We start from the raw sequence: 24,366 nt of genomic DNA, 5'->3' as shown, positions 1-24,366 counted from the left end.
CACTGCTCCTCCTCCCACCAAGTGTCCCTTTCTTTCCACACCCTCTTTATTCTCCAGTAGTCACTGATTCTGTCCTGATGCTCAGAAGTCTACACTATGACCAGATCTCTCAGGAAAAGATCAAACACTCAGCACTCTGCAGGGGGCAGAACTTGAGTCCGCCATGCAATAGGGGAAGGGTGAACTGAGAGTTTGGAATTGTGGGAGGAAATATTTGTTCAATTTTATGCCTGGTGGGGTGGTGTCTAGGTTCATAAGTGCAACCTCCCTGGAGAAAGAGACCCAGTGTTTAGCTGTTCTCTCCAGTTAGGTAAAATGAGAGGTCTTTAGTTCCTTTCTCACTCTGACAGCCTGAGGCAGGCCTCCCATTTGAAGGAGGGGGGTCTCCCATTCTCTAGTTTTGTGCCTGTAATTTGTTTGCTTGAATGCTCTTCCTTGGAGTCACAGCTTGACAAACTTCTTTCTTGGCTCAGCTCCCCACTTTTGCCATCATAGAGTCTGATTCTGTCCAGTTTTTCTCCCTATGGTCAGGAGCCTCTTCCTAGGGTTGCTACTAGTTGGCAATTTTCCCAGAATCAAGGGACATTTTTTAAACTGATAGAGGCTAGCTGTAACAATTCCACAAACAATGTCATACTGAATATAGTAAAACTGAAAGCATTTCCATTTACCACAGCAACCAGGCAAGGATCTCCACTATTGCCACTGCAATTCAACATATTGCTGGAAGTTCTAGAGAAGGATATCAAGTGCATATTCAAATGGGGACAGAGGAGGTCAAATTCTCGTTATTTGTGAATGATATAATCTTACATGTAGAAAACTCCAAGGACTCAACCACAATACTCCAGGAAGTGATAAAGAAATACAGTAACAAACATCTGAGGATATAAATCTACAAATAAGTAACCTTCATATAATCCAATAACAGTCAAGTTGACAATAAAATAAAAAAACTCAATACCCTTTAGTATAGCTTCAAAGAAAATAAAAGACCTGGGATTATACCTAACAAAGGATTTGAAGTATGTCTACAGAAAGAACTATGAAATCCTGAGGAAAGAAATAGCAAAAGCATTAACAAATGGAAGAAGATACCATGCTCATGGCTGGGAAGAATCAACATTGTTAAAATGTCCATACTACACAAAGCTATCTACATATTTAATGACATCCCAATCAAAATACCAATGTCATACTTTAAAGAACTTGAAAAAAATAATTCTTCGTTTCATATGGAACCAGGAAAAAAAAAATCAGAATAGCCAAGGCAATTATAATAAATAAAAATAAATCTGGAAACATCACATTGCCAGACTTCAAGTTATACTACAAGTCTGCAATGATTAAAACAACATGATACTGACACAAAAATAGTAATATGCATCTATGGAATAGAATAAAGACCCTAAAGATTAAACCTACCATTATCTCCATCTGATCTTTGATAAACTGAACAAAAGCATGCACTGGGGGAAAATTCCCTATTTAATAAATGGTGCTGGGAAAATGGTTAGCTACATACAGAAGACTGAAAATTGACCTACATTTCTCACCACTTGCAAAAATTGACTCCTGCTGGCTAAAAGATTTACATTTAAGACACACAAAAATAAGAATTCTGAAAGAAAATGTAGGAAAAACTCTTACCAATATTGGTCTGGATAATCATTTTATGAAGACTCCCTTTATAATTGCAGAAATAGCAAAAATAAATGGACCATTTAATCCAAACCATATTGTATTACAGATAGTGAAGAAGCCACAAATAGGAATTGATTTGCCCAAGATTACTCAATCAATTATCCAATTTACCAGAGCCTGAATTGTGATCCAGATCTTTGCCTATCAGTTCTCTAAATTTTCCACCATACCCATTGTCTTTCTCCATGCAAGGATTCCAATTTATTTTGATAAGATATTAAATGACAGAGAAAATAGATTAACCCAAATAAACCAATATTTAAAAGGGACCATATAAGAAAGTGAGGCAAGATGGCTGACTAGAGGCAGATTTCTTCAGAGCTCCTATATGGATGGAGACAAGTTGGACTGAAGTAAACTCAAAGAAGTCAAATTTGGGAAGTTGAACACAAAGAAAATAAATAGCAGAGCACATCATCCCCACTGAAACAAACTGCAATGGTGAGAAAGAAGAAAAAAGATAACAGAGACCAGGTACAGAGAAACTAGACTGAAGTTGCCTGGTGGTTAAAGGGAAGGGAGATCATCTTCCCCAACCAGGAGGCCCTCCACAGGCTTTCCATGAGCAAGCAAAGAACATAGGACCTCTCATCTCACCTCACATGAGAGAGCAGTGAGCTGTCAGTTCTCTTGAACCAGGAAATTTTTACCTCTGTGTCCCCATGTTGCCAGGGGCAAAAGTGAGCAAATTTTCTCTCTGCAGTCTTGAGCTCATAGCCCACCTTCACCTCCATCTGGTTCCCTGATGACTGCTCCCTGCAGAGATACAAAAGCTCAAATCTAATATCTTCTGTCTCTGAGATAAAAACCTGACCTGTAAGAATGAAAGAAGACTCAGGGTGAAGAAATGGAAAACAATATTCCAAGAAAATGGAAATCAGCAAAAAACATGGTTGCAATCTTATTTGCAGATACAATTGAGTTTAAACCAAAGGCGGTGTGGGTGGAGGGGGAAGACAAGGATGGACACTACATACTTGTCAAGGTAAGCATAAAACATGAAGAGATTTCAATCATTAATGTTTATACACCCAACCTAAACACTTCTAGATACAGAAAATGAACTCTAGGGTGGCACCTGTGGCTCAAAGGAGTGGGACACCAGCCCCATATACCGGAGGTAGTAGGTTCAAACCCAGCCCTGGCCAAAAACTGCAAAAAAAAAAAAAAATGAACTCTGTATGATCTGAACAATATATCATCCAGCTCCATAATAGTAGAAAATTTCAACACAAATTTGACAGAACTGGAGAGATCATTCAAGAAGAAACTGAACAAAGAAATAATGAACTTAAACATGATCCTATTACAAGTGGACTTAACAAACATATACAGAACATTTCATCCTAATAAAACTAAATACACATTCTTTTCATCAGTCCATGGACCATCCCCCCAAATTGATCATCTCTTAGGGCACAAATATAACCTCAACAAATTTAAAATAATATAAATTATTCATTTTATCTTCTCAGACCATCACATAATAAAAGTTGAACTCAATGCCAACAGAAATCTTCATACTCACATAAAGTCAAGTAAACTGGGTTAAGGATGAGATAGAGAAGGAAATCATTAGATTTCTCTTTAAAGAGAATAATGAAGCCACATACTATCAAAACTGTGGGATACTGCAAAGGAAGTCATAAGAGGGAAATTTATAGCAATAGATGCCTTCATCCAGATAACAAAAAAGAGAACAGGCAACAACCTAAAGACCCATCCGAAGCAACTGGAAAAGGAAGAACAATCCAACATTAAACCAAGCAGAAGAAAAGAGATAACCAAAATCAGAGCAGAATTAAGTGAAATAAAGAACTGTAGAATCATTAGGAAGATCAGTGAAACAAAAAGCTTATTCTTTGAAAAGATTAATAAAATCAATAAATATTTAGCCAGACTAACCAGAAACAGAAACGGAGTATCTATAATAACAAAAAGGTTTCTAATAAACTCAATCAGAAGCGATAATAGGGAAAACACAACAGATAACTGCAGAAATACACAGATCCTGAACAATTACCACAAAAAAACTCTACTCCACATTCTAATATGTAGAGGAAATGGGCCAATACCTGGAAATACATCACTTTTATAAACTCAACCAGAAATAATTATAAATTTTGAACAGACCTATATCAAGAACTGAAAGTGCCTCAACAATGCAAAGACATCCAAAAAAGAAAAAGCCTGTACCACATGGTTTCACACCAGAATTCTACCAAACTATCAAAGAAGAACTAATACCTATATTGCACCACCTATTCAAAAAAAACACAGAAAAGTAAGAAATCATCCCCAACACATTTTATGAAGCAAATATAACTCTGAAACAAAAACCAGAAAAGGACCCAAGGAAGAAGAAAAACTATAGGCCAATATCATTAATGAATAGTGACACAAAAATATTCAATAAGATCCTATCAAACAGAATACATCAACACATTTACAAATTATACATCAAGATCAAGTTGATTTTCTTCACAGTGATGCAAGTTTGGTTCAACATACATAAATCCCTAAATGTAATTTACTACATAAATAAAATAAAAAACAAAGACTATATGATTCTCTCAATTAATGCAGAAAAGGCATTTGACAAATTTCAGTATTCCTTTCTTATAAGAACACTTAAGAAAATATGGATAGGTGAGACATTGTTTTTTTTTTAGTTTTTATTAAATTACAACTGTATACGTTTATTGGGTACAATGTGATGCTTTGATATACCATATGGAATGCCTAAATCAAACTGATTAATATAACTATCACATCACTTACTTATTTTTTATTTTGAGGGTACAACCAGGTCACAATTTTTGAATTTGGTAAGCAGAGTCCCCCTTATAGTTGTGTTGCACACCTCAGAACTGTGCCATATACCTCTGCCTTATGCCCTTTAAGTGGTAGCACATCAATTCCCTCTCCTCTCCTTCTTTACTCATTCCCCTTCCCCCAATTTCAATAGAAATGTTTCTGCTATGTGGGTGTGTATTAGATCATCTACTGGCTTCATAATAAAACTGAGTACATTGAATATTTCCTTTTTCATTCTTGTTATCCTTACTAAGAAAAAATATGTTTCTACTCCATCCAGGTTAATACAAAAAATGTAAAGTCACCATGTTTTCTTACAGATGAATAGCACTCCATGTTATACATATCCCACAGCTTGTTAATTCATTCCTGAGTTGATGATTAATTTTTTTTCCACATCTTGGTTATTGCAACTTGAAGTATGAAAAACATTCTAGTGCAAATGTCCTCATGATAAAATAATTTTTTTCTTCCAGGTAGATACATATTAGTGGGATTTCAGGGTCAAATGTGAGGTCTAATTTAATTTCTTTAAGTATTCTCCATACATCTTTCCAAAGAGGCTGTATTAGTTTGTAGTCCCACCAACTGTAATACTGCCCTTCTCTTGACATGCGTCCCAGCATCTGCAACTTTGGGACTTTCTGATGTGGGCTATTCTCACTGGGGTTAAGTTATATCTCGGGGTAGTTTTGATTTGCATTTCTCTAATGAGTAAAGATGATAAGCACTTTTTCAAATGTCTGATAGCCATTCATCCGTCTTCCTCCATGAAGGTTCTGTTCATATCTCTTGGCCAGTGATAGATGGGATTCTTTGATCTTTTTTGGATGATTAACTTGAGTTCTCTATAGATCCTAGTTATCAAGACTTTGTCAGATTTGTAGCATGCAAATATATTTTCCCATTCTGAAGGTTTTTTATTTTCTTTAATTACTGTGCCCTTAGCTGAGCTGTTCAGTTGAAATAAGTCCCATTTGTTTATTTTTGTTTAGTTGTGAATGCCACAGAAGTCTTCATAAAATATTTTCCAGGCCCACATCCTCAAGAGGTTTTCCCTCACATTCTTCTAGGATTTTTATCATTTAATGTCTTAGATTTAAACCTTTTATTCATCTTAAGTCAATTTTTATAGGGAGTGAAATGTGCAAGTTCAATTTCACTCTCACAAGTGGTTGCACAGATTTCCAGCACCATTTACTGAAGAGGGATTTTTTTCCATAGTATATGCTTCTGTTGTTTTTGTTGTTGTTAAAGATAAGATGGCTATAAGAGACTGGTTTCATCTCTTTTATTTCTATTCATTTCCATATGTCTATTTCTCTATTTTTGTGCCAATACCATGCTGTTTTGATTACTGTGAACTTATAATATAACCTAAAGTCTGGAGAGGAATGCCTCTGGCATTATTTTTATTGCCAAAATTGCCTTGTCTATACAGGTATTTTTCTGGTTTCATAAAAAAACAAAGAGCCATTTTTTCCAGTACTTCCAAGTATGATGATGTTATTTTAATGAGGATTGCATTGTATCTGTAGATTGCTTTGGGTAGAATAGACAGCTTAACAATGTTCACTCTTCCCAACCAAGACCATGATATATTGTTCCATTTGTTGATGTATTCTGCTATTTCTTTTCTTAGGATTTCATAATTCTCTTTGTAGAGGTCCTGAAGGGGATTGTGTTCATGATTAGCTTCTGGAATTGGCTATTACTGGCATATACAAAAGTTACTGATTTGTGGGCATATATTTTACACCTTGAGATGTTAATGTATTTCTTGATCACTTCAAGGAGCCCTGTGAATGAGTCTCTAAAGTTCTCTAAGTATAGGATTATATTGTCAGCAAAGATCTAAATTTTGACCTCTTCTGCCCCCATTTGGATGCCCTTGATAGCCTTCTCTTGCCTGATACCATTAGCTATAACTTTTAGAACTGTTGAATAGTAGTGGTGATAAAGGACATCTTTGTCTGGTCCTGTTCTAAATGGAAAAGCCTTCAGTTTTACTCCATGCAGTATAATATTAGCTGTGGGTTTGTCATAGATGTCTTCAATTAGTTTTTAAAATGTGCCACCTTTTATACCTATTTTATTAAGTGTTCATATTATAAAAGGGTACTGAATTTTACCAAATGCATTTTCTGAATCTATTGAGAGATCGTACGGTCTTCTTTTTGCTTCTATTGATTTTGTGAATTACATTTATGGATTTGTGTATGTTAAGCAAGTCTTACATCCCTGGGATGAAGCCTCATTGTTAGTGATTTATAATTTTTTAATTATAATCTGTTGGCTAAGATTTTATCGAGTATTTTTGCTCAATTAATGAAATTGGTCTGTAGTTCTCATATTTAGTTGTTTCCTTTCCTGGTTTTGGTATCAAGGTAATGTTTGCTTCATAGGATGTGTTGGAGAAGGTTCTTTTCTTTTCAGTGTTTTAGAATAGGCTATGCAGCATTGGTACAAGCTCATCTTTGAATGTTTGAGAGAATTCTGGTGTGAAGCCATCTGCTCTAAGACTTTTGGGGTTGGAAGATTTTTTGTTGTTTCTTTAACCTCAGTGCTTGATATTGGTCTGTTCATGAGGTCTATTTCTTCCTGGTTAAGTCAAGGGAGATTGTATGATTCCAGGTATTGGTCCATTTTCTCCAAATTGTCAAATTTCTGGGCATAGAGTCTGTTGTAGTAGGAAGAAATAATCTCTTTTGTCTCAATGGTATCTGTTCTTATTTCCCCTTTTTCCTTTCTGATTGAGGTTATTAGAGATTTTAATTTTCTCTTTATTGTTTACCTGGAGAAAGGTTATTGTTTTTATTTATCTTATCTAAGATCAAATTTTTTGTTTTGTTAATTTTCTGAATGATTCTTCTGTTTTCAATTTCATTTATTTCTGATTTAATATTGGTTGTGTCTTTTCCTATGTTGGGTTTGGGATTGAATTACTTGTCCTTTCCCATTACATAAAATGATTCATTAGGTTATTGATGTGTTCTCTTTCTACTTTTCAGTTGTAGGCATTTAATGTGATAAATTTCCCTCTCAGGATTGGTTTTGCAGTATCACACTGGTTTTGGTAACTTGTACCTTCATGGTTGTTATGTTTGAGCAATTTAATAATTTCCTCCTTTATCTATTTCTTAACCTAGCTCTCATTCAGCATTAGGTTGTTTAATTTCCATGCATTTTTGGAAGACTAATATTTTTTGGTTGGAGTTGAGTGCCACCTTTATTTCCTTGTGGTCTGAGAAGATACAAGGTATAATTTCAATTTTTTAATTTTGTTGAGGTTTAATTTCTGCTCTTCAGTATGATCTATTTTGAAATATGTTCAAAGGGCTGATAAAAAGAATGTATATTTCTTAGCTTTGGCATGGTGTGTTCTGTATAATTTTATTAAGCCCATTTGTTCTATGGTCACATTTAAGTCCCTCATAGATTTGTTTAGCTTTTGTTTAGAGGATCCATCCAGTTCTGTCAGAGGGATGTTAAAGTCCCTAGATATTATTGTGTTATGGGACATCATATTACTCAGACCAATAAAGGTCTGGTTTCATAAATATGAAAGCATTTAATTTGGGTGCATAAACATTTAGAATTGAAATGCCCTCTTGTTGCATTGTTCAGTAGACCAGTATGATGTGTCTGTATTTGTCATTTTTTACTTTAGTTGTTTTAAATCGACTTACATCTGAAAATAAGATTGTGACCCTCCTTTCTTCTGATTTCCATTTGCCTGAAATACTGTTTTCCAATCCTTCATCCTGAGGCTTCTTTTGTCCTTAGATGCTAAGTGTGTTTCCTGGATACAGCATATGGATGCCTTGTGCTTTTTCTTCTCCAATTGGCCAGCCTATATCTCTGTAAAACATTTATTGAGAGAATCAGTAAGTACAATGAAGTTATAGTCGTCTTATTTTGTGAAAATTTATTGCTTAGTTTTGTCTTTCATGCCACTGTTGAAGGTAGGTTTTGTCCTTTAGTTTTGTGTGCTCATTTTGCTGGTGGTCCATTGTGATGGTCAGAATGAAGAAAAGGTTATACTATTGCCTGTAAAACTGGTCTTGTTGTGGCAAATTTCCTCAGTGTTTGCATATTAGTAAAAGACTTGTTTTCTCTAACAATTTAAACCTTAGTTTAGCAAGATTTAGAATTCTGTGCTGAAAATTGTTTTGTTTAAGAATGTTAAATGAAGATGATCATTCTCTTCTGGTCTGACAATTTTCAGTAGAGAAGTCCTCTGTCACCCTAACGGATCTGCCCCTTTGGGTCAATTGGTGCTTACTTCTGGCTGCTTGCAAAATTATCTCTTTCTTCTTGACTTTGGACAGGTTCATTACAATGTGTCTTGGAGATGCTCTGTTTGTGCTGAGATGATATGGCATTTTATATCCCTCTAGAAGGAGTGTTTCAGAATCTTTAATGAAACTTGGCAAATTTTCATTTCTGATACCTTCAGTAGGGCTTTCATTCCTTTTTGACATTCTCTTTTCCTTTCAGGGATTTCTATATTTTGTATCTTAGAATGCTTTCTGAAGTCCTATAGTTCTCTGAGAGAATATTCTTCTTTCTTTGTCTTCATTTATACCTCTTACCTGCCTGGATTAGCTCAAGAGCTTTATCCTCTAGCTCTGAGATTCTTTCTTCTCCATAGTACAATCTCTTATTGATTCTTTCTACTGAATCTTTAAGTTCCCTGATTGACTCCTTCATTCCACTCAGCTCTGCCATATCCTTTCTATATTTTTCATATCTTTTGTTCATTTTTTGTTTCTGTTTTTCTGATTTCTCTTCAATTTTGTTTATTATTTTTGCCATCCATATTTTAAATTCCATTTCTGTCATTTTCATTAATTCTTTATATGTTGAATCCTTTCCAGTAGCTACCTCACGATATCTTGAGGGGGTTACTCTATTCTGGTTTGTGATGTTGCTAGAAATTTTCTATTGGTTCTTCCTCATGTGTGTTTTCTACTTGTTCACCTCTTCCCCTACTTTTTCTTCTCACTACCTCCTTCACTTTAAATTACCTTGTATCAGAGCTTACATGTTGAACTGGCCTTTTGTCATGAGGCCAAAAGTAATGTATGGTTAAAGAGCAAGGAGGGAGAAAGAAAAGAAAAAAGATAAAGAGAAAAAAGAAGATGGGGAGTTCAAGGAAATAATTGAAGAAAAGGAAAAAAAAAGGACAGTAAGCAAGAAAGATAGTGACTGGAGAAATGGTGGTGTTTAGCAGGTTGCTTTAACCACACCCGCAGTTCTAAAAATTTTGGGGCCTGGAGCTCCTTACGAGCCTGGGCAAAAGCAAGACCCCACCTCTACCAATTATTGAAATAAATAAGCACTGATGTGCTAATATGATCACCACTCCACTCACAGTGGAGACCTACCAATACATTCTTTCCAAAGGCCAAAGTTAGAAGGACACTCAAGATCATGAGCTCATGGCCTCTTTGAATCAGACCAATGCCATGATATCCCAGCTCTCAGAGAACAAAAATGAAAAATTAATAAAAATATATTTACAAAGTAAATATATAATCGCATAAAATAAAGAAGGGGGAAAAGATCTATCTTATATGTTGCATGAGGATTTCATGAAAATTAAAAAGATGATAAAAGTAGAAAATTCTTTACCAAAAATGAAAAAGGAGATAAATTTAAAAAGGAAAAGAATAAAAGGCATTATAAAACATTAGAAAAAATATAGGAGCCCTTGCTATTGCAAAAAAGTAAAAATGAAAAAATAAAAATACAACCAAAAACAACTAAACAAAAACAATAACAAATGAGAAGAGGAAAACTAAGGAAAAAAAAGGAAATAATTTAAGACAATGTTTATGCATGTGTGTGTGTGTGTACTGTATTTCAATATATTCCATGAACATCAGGTGGTGCTGTGGTGTTAGGAGATGAAGAACACATATTGGATTTACTTATATGATGGTGGTTGGAAGCCACTCTGTAGTTGAAAAGGAGATCAGATCTTGTCTTCTTTTTTTTTTTTTTAATTTTTTTTATTAAATCATAACTATATACAATGATATGATTATGGGGCATCATACACTCACTTCATAAACCATTTGACACATTTTTATCACAGTGGTTAACATAGCCTTTCCGGCGTTATCTCAGTTACTGTGCCAAAACATTTACATTCTACATTTACCAAGTTTCGCAAATACCCCTATAATATGCACCACAGGTGTGATCCCACATTGTCCTAAATCTGGACCTGTTAGCTTTGACAGTATTCAGTTCCCATGGGACTTAGGTCCCAATGTTATCACCAGAATTCCCAGGAGGTCCATTAGATGGTGTTTCTTGACAACAAATGGCCAAGCTCACACCAAGGATGGCCTCTTCAGGTCAGCAGGAGTGCCAGGACCAGTCGTGCACTAGGACCTTGTGAACTGTTCCTCCCATGCGGGTAGTCTTCCCACAATGGATAACCTGATGGGGGAGCCACCCCACCCTGTGTTCAGCCCCAGCCACCAGAGTCTACTCAAGTCTACTCACTGCTCCAACAAGCAGCCATTTGAAACCCTGAGAAAATAAATAATTGAAGACATTAACAAATGGGGAACATACTACACTCATGGCTGGGAAGAAACAACATTGTTAAAATGTCCGTACCACCCAATGCGATCTGTAGATTTAATGCAATTACCATCAAATCACCAACATTATACTACAAAGAACTTGAAGGAAAACTACTTTATTTCCTATGGAACCAGAAGAACCCCAAAAAACCAATAAAATTATAAGAAGAAAAAATAAATCTGTTTGTTTTTGTCAAGACCTCAGCTTATACTACAAGTCTATCAGTGATCCAAACAGCATAATACTGGCACAATAATAGAGGTATACATCTATGGAATAGAATAGACAACATAGGGATGAACCCAACCACTATCTCCATCTAATATTTGATAAACAAAACAAAACATGCACCCGGAAAAGGAATTCCTCTTGAATAAATGGTGCTGGAAGAATTGGTTATTCACATGTAGAAGACTGAAACTGGTCCCACACCTTTCACCATTATAAAAAATTGACTCTCACTGGATAAAAGATTTAAATTTAATATATGAAAACAACAAAAATTCTAGAAGAAAGTGTGGGAAAAACACTTGACAAAATTGGCCTTGGGGAAAGATTTTGTGAAGAAGACCCCATTGACAATTACAGCAACATCAAAATAAATAAATGATATATGATCGAGCTAAAAAACTTCTGCCGAGCTAAGAGCACCACAACTAAAACAAACAGCTTTCAGAATAGAAGAAGATATTTGCATGCTATGAATCTGACAAAGGGCTGATAACTAGAATCTACTGAGAATTTAAACTAATCAACAAGAAAAGAGCAAATAACCCCATTTATAACTGGGCAAGGGACTTAAACAGAAACTTCAGAGGAAGATAACACATGACAGGCCAACAAACACATGAAAAATGCTCATCACCCCTAATCATCAGACAAATGCAAATCAAAAAAACTCTGAGATATTACCTAACTCCAGTGAGATTAGCCCACATCACAAAGTCCCAAAACTGCAGATGTTAGCATGGATGTGGAGAGAAGGAAATACTTTTGCACTGCTGGTGGGATTGCAAACTAATATAACCTCTGTGAAAAGAAGTATGGAGAATTCTCAAAGAACTAAAAGTCTACCTTCTGTTTTATCCCACAATCCCATTGCTACATATCTATCTAGAAAAAAAAATGATTTTACTACAAGAGTATTTGCAAGAAGGTTTATTGCCACTCAATTCACAGTTTCTATGATGTGGAAGCAACCCAAGTGCCAATAAACCTATGAATGAATTAACAAACTGTAGTATATGTATACCATGGAGTACTAATCAGCCACAGGAAAAGATCGAGACTTTACATCTTTGTGTTTACCTGGATGGAGTTGAAACATATTCTTAATAGTGAAGTAGCTCGAGAATGGAAGAAAAATGTATCCAATGTATTCAATACTAATATGAACCAATAAGTAGACAACTATATGCCCGCACAAATGAAAAAGCACAGTATAGTCAAGCGAGGAGGAGGGGAGAATAATGGGGAGGGGGATAATTGAGGGAGATTGGTGTTATGTCACCTAATGTGCACAATGTGAGGTTTTTCAGCATGCCTCCTGGGTGAAGGGTTCAACTACAACTTGAACTTTACCATAGAAATGAGAACAATGTAATCTAAACATTTGTACCCTTATATTACTCTAAAATTCAAAATACGTATTTATAACCACCATACTATTTATAGAAGGAAATAAAAAATGTATAAGACTTGTTTATTGCCTTTTTGGTTTACTGGGAAGGGGCTCAAATAATGGGAAATGTAAATTGAATGACCAAAAGGCTAAGTAATAAATGAAAATTATCAAGGAAGGAACAAAAAAATACTGCAGAACTTCAAGGAAGATAAATACGAAATTGGGTTAAAAGGATCATGAATGGCTTTTTGTTTGACTAGAAACAAGAAAAAGGCATTATTGCCATTTTATCTACTAGAAGATACCAGATGGGACAACGCTTTGAACAATAGTGTATACCTGAGTCTTGCTCATACATAATTCTATTGCAGCAACAATAAAATCCGTATGGTGTATAAACTGGGACCTTATAGTCTTAGAAAATACCTAGGCTGTCTTAGTTACTATGTTCACTAGATCTTGACAATATTATAGGTTCAATAGAGGTTAAGGGCCAGTAGGGAGAGAATATCCTTTTCCTTATTAAATTGCACTGGCCTTAATATGAGTCAAATAAAACACCTGAGTAATTTCTGAATTAAAAAATTTAACTCAAAATCATATATCCACACTTTCACTTAATTATCTCACCTTTATCCACCCTATCACCCAGATAAGAATGGTAGAGTCCAACATTAGCCCAAACTCCTGTCAGAGACAAGAATCCATAAGCAAACTGAAAGGAAAGTGGGGCAAAATGTTAATGTATTTAGTTCCTAATATTTGCAAAGTTTAGGATTACAAAAGTTACTATAAAATACCCCCTAAGAATACCAAACTTTAAAAAAATAGAAATTATTCCTTACATCTTCTCAGACCATCATGGAATAAAAGTTGAACTCGATAACAAGAGGAATTTGCATACCCATACAAAAACATGGAAGATAAATAACCATATGCTGAAGGATAGATGGGTTATAGATGAGATTAAGAAGAAAATCACCACATTTTTGGAACAAAACAACAATGAAGACACAAATTATCATAACCTCTGGGATACTGCAAAGGCAGTCCTAAGAGGGAAATTTATGGCACTGCAAGCCTTCCTCAAGAAAATGGAGAGAGAGGAAGTTAATAACTTAATGGGACATCTGAAGCAACTGGAGAAGGAAGAACATTCCAACCCCAAACCCAGCAGAAGAAAAGAACTAACTAAAATCACAACAGGAATTAAATGAAATTGAAAACAAAAGAATTATACAACAGATCAATAAATCAAAAAGTTGGTTTTTTGAAGAAATCAATAAAATAGATAAACCTTTGGCAAACCTAACCAGGAAAAAAAAAGAGTAAAATCTCTAATTTCATCAATTAGAAATGGTAATGATGAAATAACAACAGACTCCTCAGAAATTAAAAAAATCCCTAACGAATATTATAAGAAACTCTACTCTCAGAAATATGAAAATCTGAAAGAAATCGACCAATACCTGGAAGTACGCCACCTACCAAGACTTAGCCAGAAGGAAGTGGAAATGTTGAACAGGACTTTATCAAGTTCTGAAGTAGCATCAACTATACAAAATATCCCTAAAAAGAAAAGCCTAGGACCAGATGGCTTTACGTCAGAATTCTACCAAACCTTTTAAGAAGAACTAGTACCTATATTACCAAACCTCTTCCAAAATACAGAAAAAGAAGGAATATTACTCAACACATTCTATGAAGCAAACATCACCTTGATTCCCAAACCAGGGAGAGACCCAACAAGAAAAGAAAATTATAGACCAATATCACTAATGAATATTGACGCTAAAATACTCAATAAGATCCTAACAAACAGAATCCAACAACACATCAAAAAAATTATACACCACGACAAAGTGGGATTTATCCCAGGGTCTCAAGGCTGGCTCAATATACGTAGATCTATAAATGTAATTCAGCACATAAACAAAGTAAAAAATAAAGAACATAAGATTCTCTCAATTGACGCAGGAAAAGTTTTTGATAATATCCAGCATCCCTTCATGATCAGAACACTTAAGAAAATTGGTATAAAAGGGACATTTCTTAAACTAATAGAGGCCATCTACAGGAAACCCACAGCCAATATCATATTGAATGGGGTTAAATTGAAATCATTTCCACTTAGATCAGGAACCAGGCAAGGTTGCCCATTGTCTCCATTGCTCTTTAACATTGTAATGGAAGTTTTAGCCATTGCAATTAGGGAAGAAAAGGTGATCAAGGGTATCCACTGGGTTAGAAGAGATCAAACTTTCACTCCTCGCAGATGATATGATCATATATCTGGAAAACACTAGAGATTCTACTACAAAACTTTTAGAAGTGATCAAGGAATACAGCAATGTCTCAGCCTACAAAATCAACACCCATAAATCCGCAGCCTTTGTATAGACCAACAATAACCAAGCCAAAAAAAGAGTTAATGACTCTATTTCTTTCACAGTAGTGCCAAAGAAGATGAAATATTTGGGAGTATGCCTAACAAAGGACGTGAAAGATCTCTACAAAGAGTACTAGGAAACTTTAAGAAAAGAAGTAGCTGAAGATGTTAACAAATGGAAAAATATACCATGCTCATGGCTGGGAAGAATCAACATTGTTAAATGTCTATACTACCCAAAGCGATATATAATTTTAATGCAATTCCTATTAAAGCTCCATTGTCATATTTTAAAGATCTTAAAAAATAATACTTCTTTTTATATGGAATCAGAAAAAACGTCGAATAGCCAAAACTTTACTCAGCAATAAAAACAAAGCAGGAGGAATTATGCTACCAGAGCTGAGACTATACTATAAATTGATAGTAATCAAAGGAGCATGGTACTGGCACAAAAATAGAGAAGTAGATGTCTGGAACAGAATAGAGAACCAAGAGATGAATCCAGCTACTTACTGTTATTTGATCTTTGACAAGCCAATTAAAAACATTCAGTGGGGAAAAGATTCCCTATTTAACAAATGGTGCTGGGTGAACTGGATGGCAACCTGTAGAAAATTGAAACTGGACCCACACATTTCACCATTAATTAGGATAGACTCTCACTGGATAAAAGATTTAAATTTAAGACATGAAACTATAAAAAATACTTGAACAAAGTGCAGGGAAAGCTCTTGAAGGAATCGGCCTGGGTGAATATTTTATGAGGAGGACTACCCAGGCAATTGAAGCAGTATCAAAAATACACTTCTGGGACCTGATCAAACTAAAAAGCTTCTGCACAGCCAAGAACGTAGTATGTAAAGCAAGCAGACACCCCTCAGAATGGGAGAAAATATTTGTGGGTTATTCCTCCGATAAAGGTTTAATAACCAGAATCCACAGAGAACTCAACAGTATTACCAAGAAAAGAACAAGTGATCCCATCTCAGGGTGGGCAAAGGACTTGAAGAGAAACTTCTCTAAAGAAGACAGACACATGATCTACAAACACATGAAACAAAGCTCATCAACCTTAATCATCAGAGAAATGCAAATCAAAACTACTTTGAGATATCACCTAACCCAAGTAAGAGTAGCCCACATAACAAATCCCAAAACCAGAGATGTTGGCGTGGATGTGGAGAAAAGGGCACACTCCTACACTGCTAGTGGGAATGCACACTAATATGTTCCTTTTGGAAGGATGTTTGGAGAATACTTAGAGATCTAAAAATAGACCTGCCATTCGATCCTATAATTCCTTTACTAGGTATATACCCAGAAGATCAAAAATCAAAATATAACAAAGACATCTGTACCAGAATGTTTATTGCAGCCCAATTCATAATTGCTAAATCATGGAAGAAGCCCAAGTGCTCATCAATCCATGAATGGACTAGCAAATTGTGGTACATGTATACCATGGAATATTATGCAGCCTTAAAGAAAGATGGAGACTTTACCTCTTTCATGTTTACATGGATGGAGCTGGAACATATTCTTCTTAGCAAAGTATCTCAAGAATGGAAGAAAAAATATCCAATGTACTCAGCCCTACTATGAAGCTAATTTATAGCTTTCATATGAAGTCTATAACACAACTATAGCACAAGAATATCAGGAAAGGGCCAAGGGAGGGGAAGGAAGGGGGGAGGTTAGGATGGAGGAAGGGTAATAGGTGAGGCCACACCTACAGTGCATCTTAGAATGGGTACAGGTGAAACTTACTAAATGTAGAATACAAATGTCTACTTACAATAACTAAGAAAATGCCGTGAAGGCTACGTTGAACAGTTTGATGAGAATATTCCAGATTGTTTATGAAAACAGCACATTGTACCCCTTGATTGCACTAATGTACAAAGCTATTGATTTTACAATAAAAAAATAGCCCAATGTATTTTAAATATGTAACTACTAAAATTTATTTTAGTAATGATAGAACATGATTTTATTAAACTTATACATTTCAACTAAAAAAAAAGAAAGAAAGAAAAGTTACATGATTGCCCAATGTGACATGTCTGTGCAAAGATTGGGCTAAATTGTGATTGTACAGCCTCCATGGAAATGGATAATTAGATAGGGCATTAGGCTGGTAATATTGATGCTGGAATTTCTTCTCCAGTAGGTCTTTGGTCTCAGTGATTCAAAGAATGAATCCATGGACTGCAGATCAGTGGTAAGACAGGATTTATTTTACAGAAAATAATACAGAGAAAAAAACACCAAAGCTTCTGGAAGAAAGAAACACCAAAGTAGGAAGGAAGACTGCTCTCTCTCTCTCTCTCTGTCTGCAAGAGTTCTTTATCCAGAGGTATATGTATTTGCATGGGTCCTCCGTAGTTCTATTTGTCCAGGACTTGGTAACAAATGAATGGATGCAACCCTTTTGTTCCCAGGCTTAGGAAAGTTACATGAAATCCACCAAGCCTAGAAAATGGGGGGTTCCCTGTTAAGCTGCAAGTGCAAGGGTGGCTCCAAAGGGCTGGTGTCTCCCCAGCAGTAACTCCTCTGTCTACTAGAGCCTCCTACTGCCACCCTCCCAGTGCCTACCCTCCAAACCACTGGTTCTTCTGCCTGCTGCAGCAACAACACTGCCAGGGCAGAGGCCGCAGGTCTTCCCCCTCAACTCCCGCCCAGCTGGCTTGGGAGCCACTGACCCTGTATCAATGTTATGTTTCTCTTAGATGGGTCTTAGAAATTCATAAGCTTTTATTATCATTCCACATTAGAAAGAAATATAAGCTTTGTCTAAATGCTAAACTGTGAAAGCCAAAGTTAATGTTTTTCACAGATGTGTGAAATAGTAATATTTCAGTATCAGAAAAGATTTTTATAAATTTGACATTCAGTCACTGCAACCTTTATTGATGTATAGACCCGGTTTGAGCTAAACAAAAAGTTTACTACCTAACACAAATAAAAGCCAACTCTAAGCAATTCCCCACCTGAAATCCACACTTTACCCAGACTGTAGTAGGTTACCTGTGTCAACTTGGATAAGACAAGACAATTTGGAGAGGGAAAATTAAATTGGAGATATGAAAATGATCATCTAAGCAAAGTGTGTACTCAAACTACAACATTGTAACTGTAGGTTCATGTTTCTCCTTTTAAAATGAGAATGTTTTATATTTTTGTATTTCTTTTATTTTCCTTTTTATTTTCTTTTACTAAGTGGAATTACTTTAGAAAATTCCAGCCTGTTTCTACTTTTTATGAATAAATTAGAAGAATGCATTTAATTTGCTGGCCCATGGACCACAGATAAAGGAAAAGTGCCAAGTCTCTGGTTACTTTGTAGACAGAAGTGAAATTTACAAGATTACAAAAATTTAGAACAAAATGTTCGGGTTGCTACTGCTTTAGGAAAGTTTGCGTATGTTCATTTCTTATATTTTATTAGATTTTTCAAATACAATTTAATCGAAGAGAAGAGACATACACTTATGAAAACTTAACTATACCTGGTTACAAAACATTTGATTTATAAAAATCTATGATATGTGTAAATTAGTTATCTAAGCAATAAATGTTATTATGAGTCTGTAGGGGGAGAAGTCTAAGGTTCTTTAAGCCATTCTTCCTTCAAGGAAAACTATCCTTAAGCCATCCAAGCAAATATACTTAATAGTTAAAATATTTTAATGCCTATTCCTAGCAAACTATATCTGAATGTGACCTTCCAAATTATTTCCCCTTTTAACTTTATAATGAATGGTCTAGAAAAGAATGTAGAGGAAATCTCATGGTTTCATAAAGGAATATTTATGTTCATCTTTTCATACAGTAGCTACAAGTACATAGCAGCAAACATCTGTTACCAGCCATTGTTTGAATTCCAAGTTTTCCCCCCTGGTAATTTAAGAATGGGTAAAGGGAAAATAAGAAGGCAATGAATCAAATGACTATCCCTAAATCTGTCAATAAAACTTTGATATTTCATCACATACTCTGTATCTATACTCAAGACTGATAAGCTCCCATGGCCATTTGTGAACTGCTTCTACAGCTATTAACTTTCTTTTAAATCTTTTGATTTCAGTTTTGGATTTCTCTAATATTACACTGTAAGAAGCACTGACTACCATAAGAAGTAATTTTTGTGCAGGGTACTGCAGTACCAGAAAAAGGTATGGCTGTCATTTTCAGAACCTTGTTTGTGCAACTTACAATTATCTTTAAAAAGTAACTTCCTTCATCACCTGCACCAAAATAAAATCAATTCCATTTATGCATATTGCTTTCTTTTATTTTAAAAAAGTATGATCCACTCGTTTTATGCTAAGATGACTTTTACTATATTGCATTGTACCTTCTTCACATTTGTGAAATATTGCTTCTCTCCCCCATCAGACTATGAGCTGCTTGAAGGCAGGGATAGGGCCTTAGGTATTTTAAGTTTCCAAAGAAACTCACTGTATCTATCTAGAGGATATCACATTGTTGGAAGATTGAAGTAAATTCTATAAAAATTAATTAAATGTTGTTTCAGACAAATGAAGCCATCATGGGTGGAAATGAAGGATTTGAACCAAATGATCTCTACCCCTGTAGGGTTTACTACTTGTTTGAAAGTTTTACAATCATCTTCTTATAGCATAATATAAATCATTGACTTAATTTAATTATAACTAAACAATTGAACCTAAATATTAAAATTTCTATGAAAGTTTATTTTGATCTATAAGGGCTGAAAATTTTATTAATGGGACTAGAGATCATCTATTTCTTCATATGTTTTTAATGTTATTTATCAATTTTATTTGACATATGTTATTCAAAGATCTTGGAATTTCAAATTTATTTATAACATGTAACAAATAAACAAATGATAAGTCTGTGTCAATAATACAGGTGTTTTTTTGACCTATGGTTGGCCTTATGATTTGTTACCTCCCTAAATATTTTAGGGAGCAACTTTATTTACACAGCAACTTTATACACTAAGACAGGTTTTTACTCTAGGAAAGGTTTTTAATTATATTGAAATGAGAAGATAATTCTAAATTGTTTTTAATATCTTCACATGATAAATTAATTCTATCATTCATTTACTATTTCACCCAATTAAATTTCATTGAGGACTTCTGGTCAAAGTACACATGTGACAGGCCCTGAATGTATTTCTTATGCATTTCTTACGTATCAAAAAGATAGTCTAAAGGGGAAGATAACACATTTATACAAATCATTGATTTTAAAGATAGATATAAAGATCTCTAAAAGTTCTTTAAAGATAGAAACTACTTTGGGCAGAAGCTGAGGGAAGATGTAGTCAGAAAAGTATAATTTGAGTTGAAGTATGGGTATTTTTTGCATATGCACAGAGGAAAGGGCATTTCCAAAAGGAATAAATATAAATTCAAGGAGAAATACCAAGAAAAGAGACAAAAATGTTGGAAAATCTGTAGATCATAATCCTGGTATACAAAAACAGTTGTTTGATTTACCTGTACAGTGTGCAAAAGGAGAGAAGTGAGAGAAAAACTGGAAAAGGTAAAATGCAGACAGACTGTAGGGACCCTTAAATATAATGCCAAAAAGTCTAGATTTTATTCTGAAGGTACTCAGGAATCATTGAAGTTATTAAAACAAAGACATGCCATACTTGGAAGCTACATTGTGTCAAAAATTATTCTGATAAGCATTTACATCAAGATAGATTGAGGATTGATGGTGTTAGGAAGGGCTACTGATAATTATCCTCCATACCTTTCAAGTGTGGCTCTCTCAAAGGCTCTATCAGCACAGGGTAGAAGGGTGGTTTTCAGAGGCTGAGGACATGTTGGTCAAAGGGCAAAAGGTTTCAGTTATAAGATAATAAGCTCTGGGGAACTAATGTATAGCATGTTGACTATTGACAATAACACTGTATCATATATTTGAAATTTGGTAAGAAAGTAGATCTTTAGCATTTTCACCACACACATACACACACACACACAGTATGTGAGGTGATGGATTTGTTAATTAACTTGATTTAGGTAATCATTTCACAATGTATACATATAACAAATCATCACATTGCACAGATTTAGTATATGCAATTTTTGTCAGTTACACTTCCCTAAAGCTGAGGGTGGTGGGGGAAAGACTGTGTCAAAAAACTCAACAGCACCATTGAGCGCTCTATTGCATAATACCATCAGTTTTGGGAAAGCATCTAATACAGGCCTTAAAAAAAACTGAATTCACTTTACGCAATTTCTCTTCTGTCTTCCACAACTGCACCTAAGTTCACAATATCAATGGTGAAAGAGACAAGTAACTGGAAAGGTAAATGCAGATGTTGAGAATAGTGGCCCCATTTTTCTCTGTAGCCTTAGAATGATTCCTATTCAATTTTTATCTCATATTATCAATTCTTTTTAGAAAAAGTGATGACTTATTCAACAACAGAAAAAATGGAACAACTAGCTGGGATGGCTAAATGGATGGATAGCACATCCCCAACAGCAAATATAATTATTAGCAGTAGTAAACCTGGGAAGTTATACCTCACTTTTAACTATTACCATAGTTATCTTTTTTTGTAGCCCTGGTATAGATCTGTCCCCTCTATGGGCAGAAGTTCTTGCATGCTCAAACAGACTTTCCACCTTATAAACCCCAGTCCCTCTCTTATCAGAGAGCAGCAGTTGTGTGAAGTCCAACGAATCAGACGTCAATCAAAGATTATCTGCCATAATATATGTTGATCAGTTGCTTCTACCTTTGTAAAGCATAAAAGAGGAAAATCTTGAGGAACACCAAAAAAATTTCCTACTTCCACACTACAGTATCTCATCCCAAGCTCTCTGATAATAGCTCTGATTGACAGAGCTGAACTATGCTAGTTCACACTCCAGCATTTTGTTTATAAGATAAATGACTATAGATTGCTAAATCATAAGGCTTTGATTAAAAGTCTAGGAAGACAATGAGCATAAACAGCTACAACAATTTCAATTTCCTCACCCAACAAGTACATTCAAACTATTACACCACATTTCTTCATAGCCTTAAATATAATACAGACTTAAGAAACATATTTCACCTCTCTAGAACATTTCCGTCATCATTAAAATAACTAAATAGCTTCTAACTTTTCTCCAGTCTTGGGGTTCTGTGAGTCTAAATTGAATCAACCATGTACTAGATTAGGAATCTTTCCCAAGTGGGTGAGCTTCATTAATTACAAATTAGATCATTTTTCCTAGGTATGAGCAGCACTCAGTAAATGTTATACAGAAAGCCTTCTTGAGGAAACCAGGAATTTTCATCCATATTTTATTCTCTAAGATGATTCAAAGCCCTTCCAATAGATTAGATAGATATTCGTATATGCAGAATGACTTTCCTTGAAATTTAAAGGGTAAAGCTTTTCTCTAATAGGAAAAAAACTCATTTAAAAGGAAAATTTAAAAAATAGTACTGAAGTAATGACCTAAAGTACAGGAGAGCTGTTTTATCTAGGTCTTAAAGATTAAGAGGAAGTACACCAGGAAAACATAGGTGTGAAAAGAGAAAAAAAAATAGTTTTCTGGGTGCCTGCAGGACCTAAGTCCTTCTCTTTAATGCAGGGTACAACTGAATCCCTCCTCAATGTCTCCCCACCCTTACTTCCTGCTATGGTAGAAAAGTATATATAGTGAAACTATGAAATGAAACATTTGTACATTCTATAACTTATGCTCTGACAAATAACATGTAATTTATATATTTCAGGCACCAATCAGACATTCCTAGAGGAACATGGATGGAGCCAGAAATATAACAGTATTTTCTGTCAGTAATAACACATGTCGTGACACCATTGATGACTTCCGCAATCAAGTGTATTCCACTTTGTACTCTATGATCTCCATTGTGGGCTTCTTTGGCAATAGTTTTGTGCTCTATGTCCTCATAAAAACATGTCATGAGAAATCAGCCTTCCAAGTATACATGATTAATTTAGCAGTAGCAGATCTACTCTGTGTGTGCACATTGCCTCTCCGTGTGGTCTATTATGTCCACAAAGGCATTTGGCTCTTTGGTGACCTTTTGTGTCGTCTCAGCACCTATGCCTTGTATGTCAACCTCTATTGTAGCATTTTCTTTATGACAGCCATGAGCTTTTTCAGGTGTATTGCAATAGTTTTCCCACTCCAGAACATTAATTTGGTTACACAGAAAAAAGCCAGGTTTGTGTGTGTTGGCATTTGGATTTTTGTGATTTTGACTAGTTCTCCATTCTTAATGGCCAAATCTTACAAAGATGAGAAAAATAATACAAAATGTTTTGAGCCTCCACAGGGAAATCAAGCTAAAAATCATGTTGTGGTCTTACATTATGTGTCATTGTTTCTCGGTTTCATCATCCCATTTGTTGTTATAATTGTCTGTTACACAATGATCATTTTCACCTTACTAAAAAATTCAATGAAGAAAAATAAGTCAAGTCATAAAAAGGCTATAGGAATGATCATAGTTGTGACAGCTGCCTTCTTAATCAGCTTCATGCCATATCATATTCAACGCACCATCCACCTTCACTTTTTACACAATGAAACTAAACCCTGTGATTATGTCCTTAGAATGCAGAAGTCAGTAGTCATAACTTTGTCTCTGGCTGCTTCAAATTGCTGCTTTGACCCTCTCCTATATTTCTTTTCAGGGAGGAATTTTAGGAGAAGGCTGTCTACGTTTAGAAAACATTCTTTGTCCAGCATGACTTATACACCCAAGAAGAAGCCCTCCTTGCCAGAAAAGGGAGAAGAAACATGTAATAAATAGTTTAAACCCAACTCCAGGGCAAACCAATTAAAATAGTTTCCCAAGCATTTGCTCAAATCATTTACAATCAAAATTAAATTTCCCACTAATAATTAACAAATACTTCATTTTGTGTACCTACAAATCTAACTCATTTATGTATCTACATTATTGTGTATTTAAGATATTTTAAGTGCTAAAATTCCTCAACTATAAGGTAAATTGTAAATATGTATTTTTTGAACCTTAATGGGAAGGTAGAGGATATTAGTGTCTTTGAACTGTAAAACATTTATTCTCCTCAAATAAAATCTTTACAAAGCATAAAAATTAGACTTTTAAGATATAAAATTTGCAAATAGTTCTCAGTCATCCCAAAATAACTCTTTGCATGTGTACCATCAGATGAGAACTGTAGATGACTCAGAGTCAGTCTCTTTTGTAG

General features: G+C 35.0%; 1 protein-coding gene across 1 annotated transcript in view; it reads left to right on the top strand.

Annotated features, from left to right (window-relative positions):
* The window catches only part of CYSLTR1 (cysteinyl leukotriene receptor 1), an 82,259-nt gene extending 58,223 nt beyond the window's left edge, over positions 1 to 24,036 (top strand). The window contains exons 2-3 of the mRNA XM_053580105.1: positions 19,228 to 19,315; positions 22,893 to 24,036. Coding sequence (XP_053436080.1) covers positions 22,920 to 23,942 — 1,023 coding nt within the window. The 5' untranslated portion in view covers positions 19,228 to 19,315; positions 22,893 to 22,919 and the 3' untranslated portion in view covers positions 23,943 to 24,036. The remainder of the gene's footprint in view (positions 1 to 19,227; positions 19,316 to 22,892) is intronic.
* The last annotated feature ends 330 nt before the right edge of the window (positions 24,037 to 24,366 follow it).

The sequence above is a fragment of the Nycticebus coucang genome, chromosome X (genome assembly GCF_027406575.1).
Source record: "Nycticebus coucang isolate mNycCou1 chromosome X, mNycCou1.pri, whole genome shotgun sequence".
NCBI classification, from domain to species: domain Eukaryota; kingdom Metazoa; phylum Chordata; class Mammalia; order Primates; family Lorisidae; genus Nycticebus; species Nycticebus coucang.
Note: the sequence above shows the minus strand (reverse complement) of the source record. Positions and strands in the feature narration are given on the sequence as shown.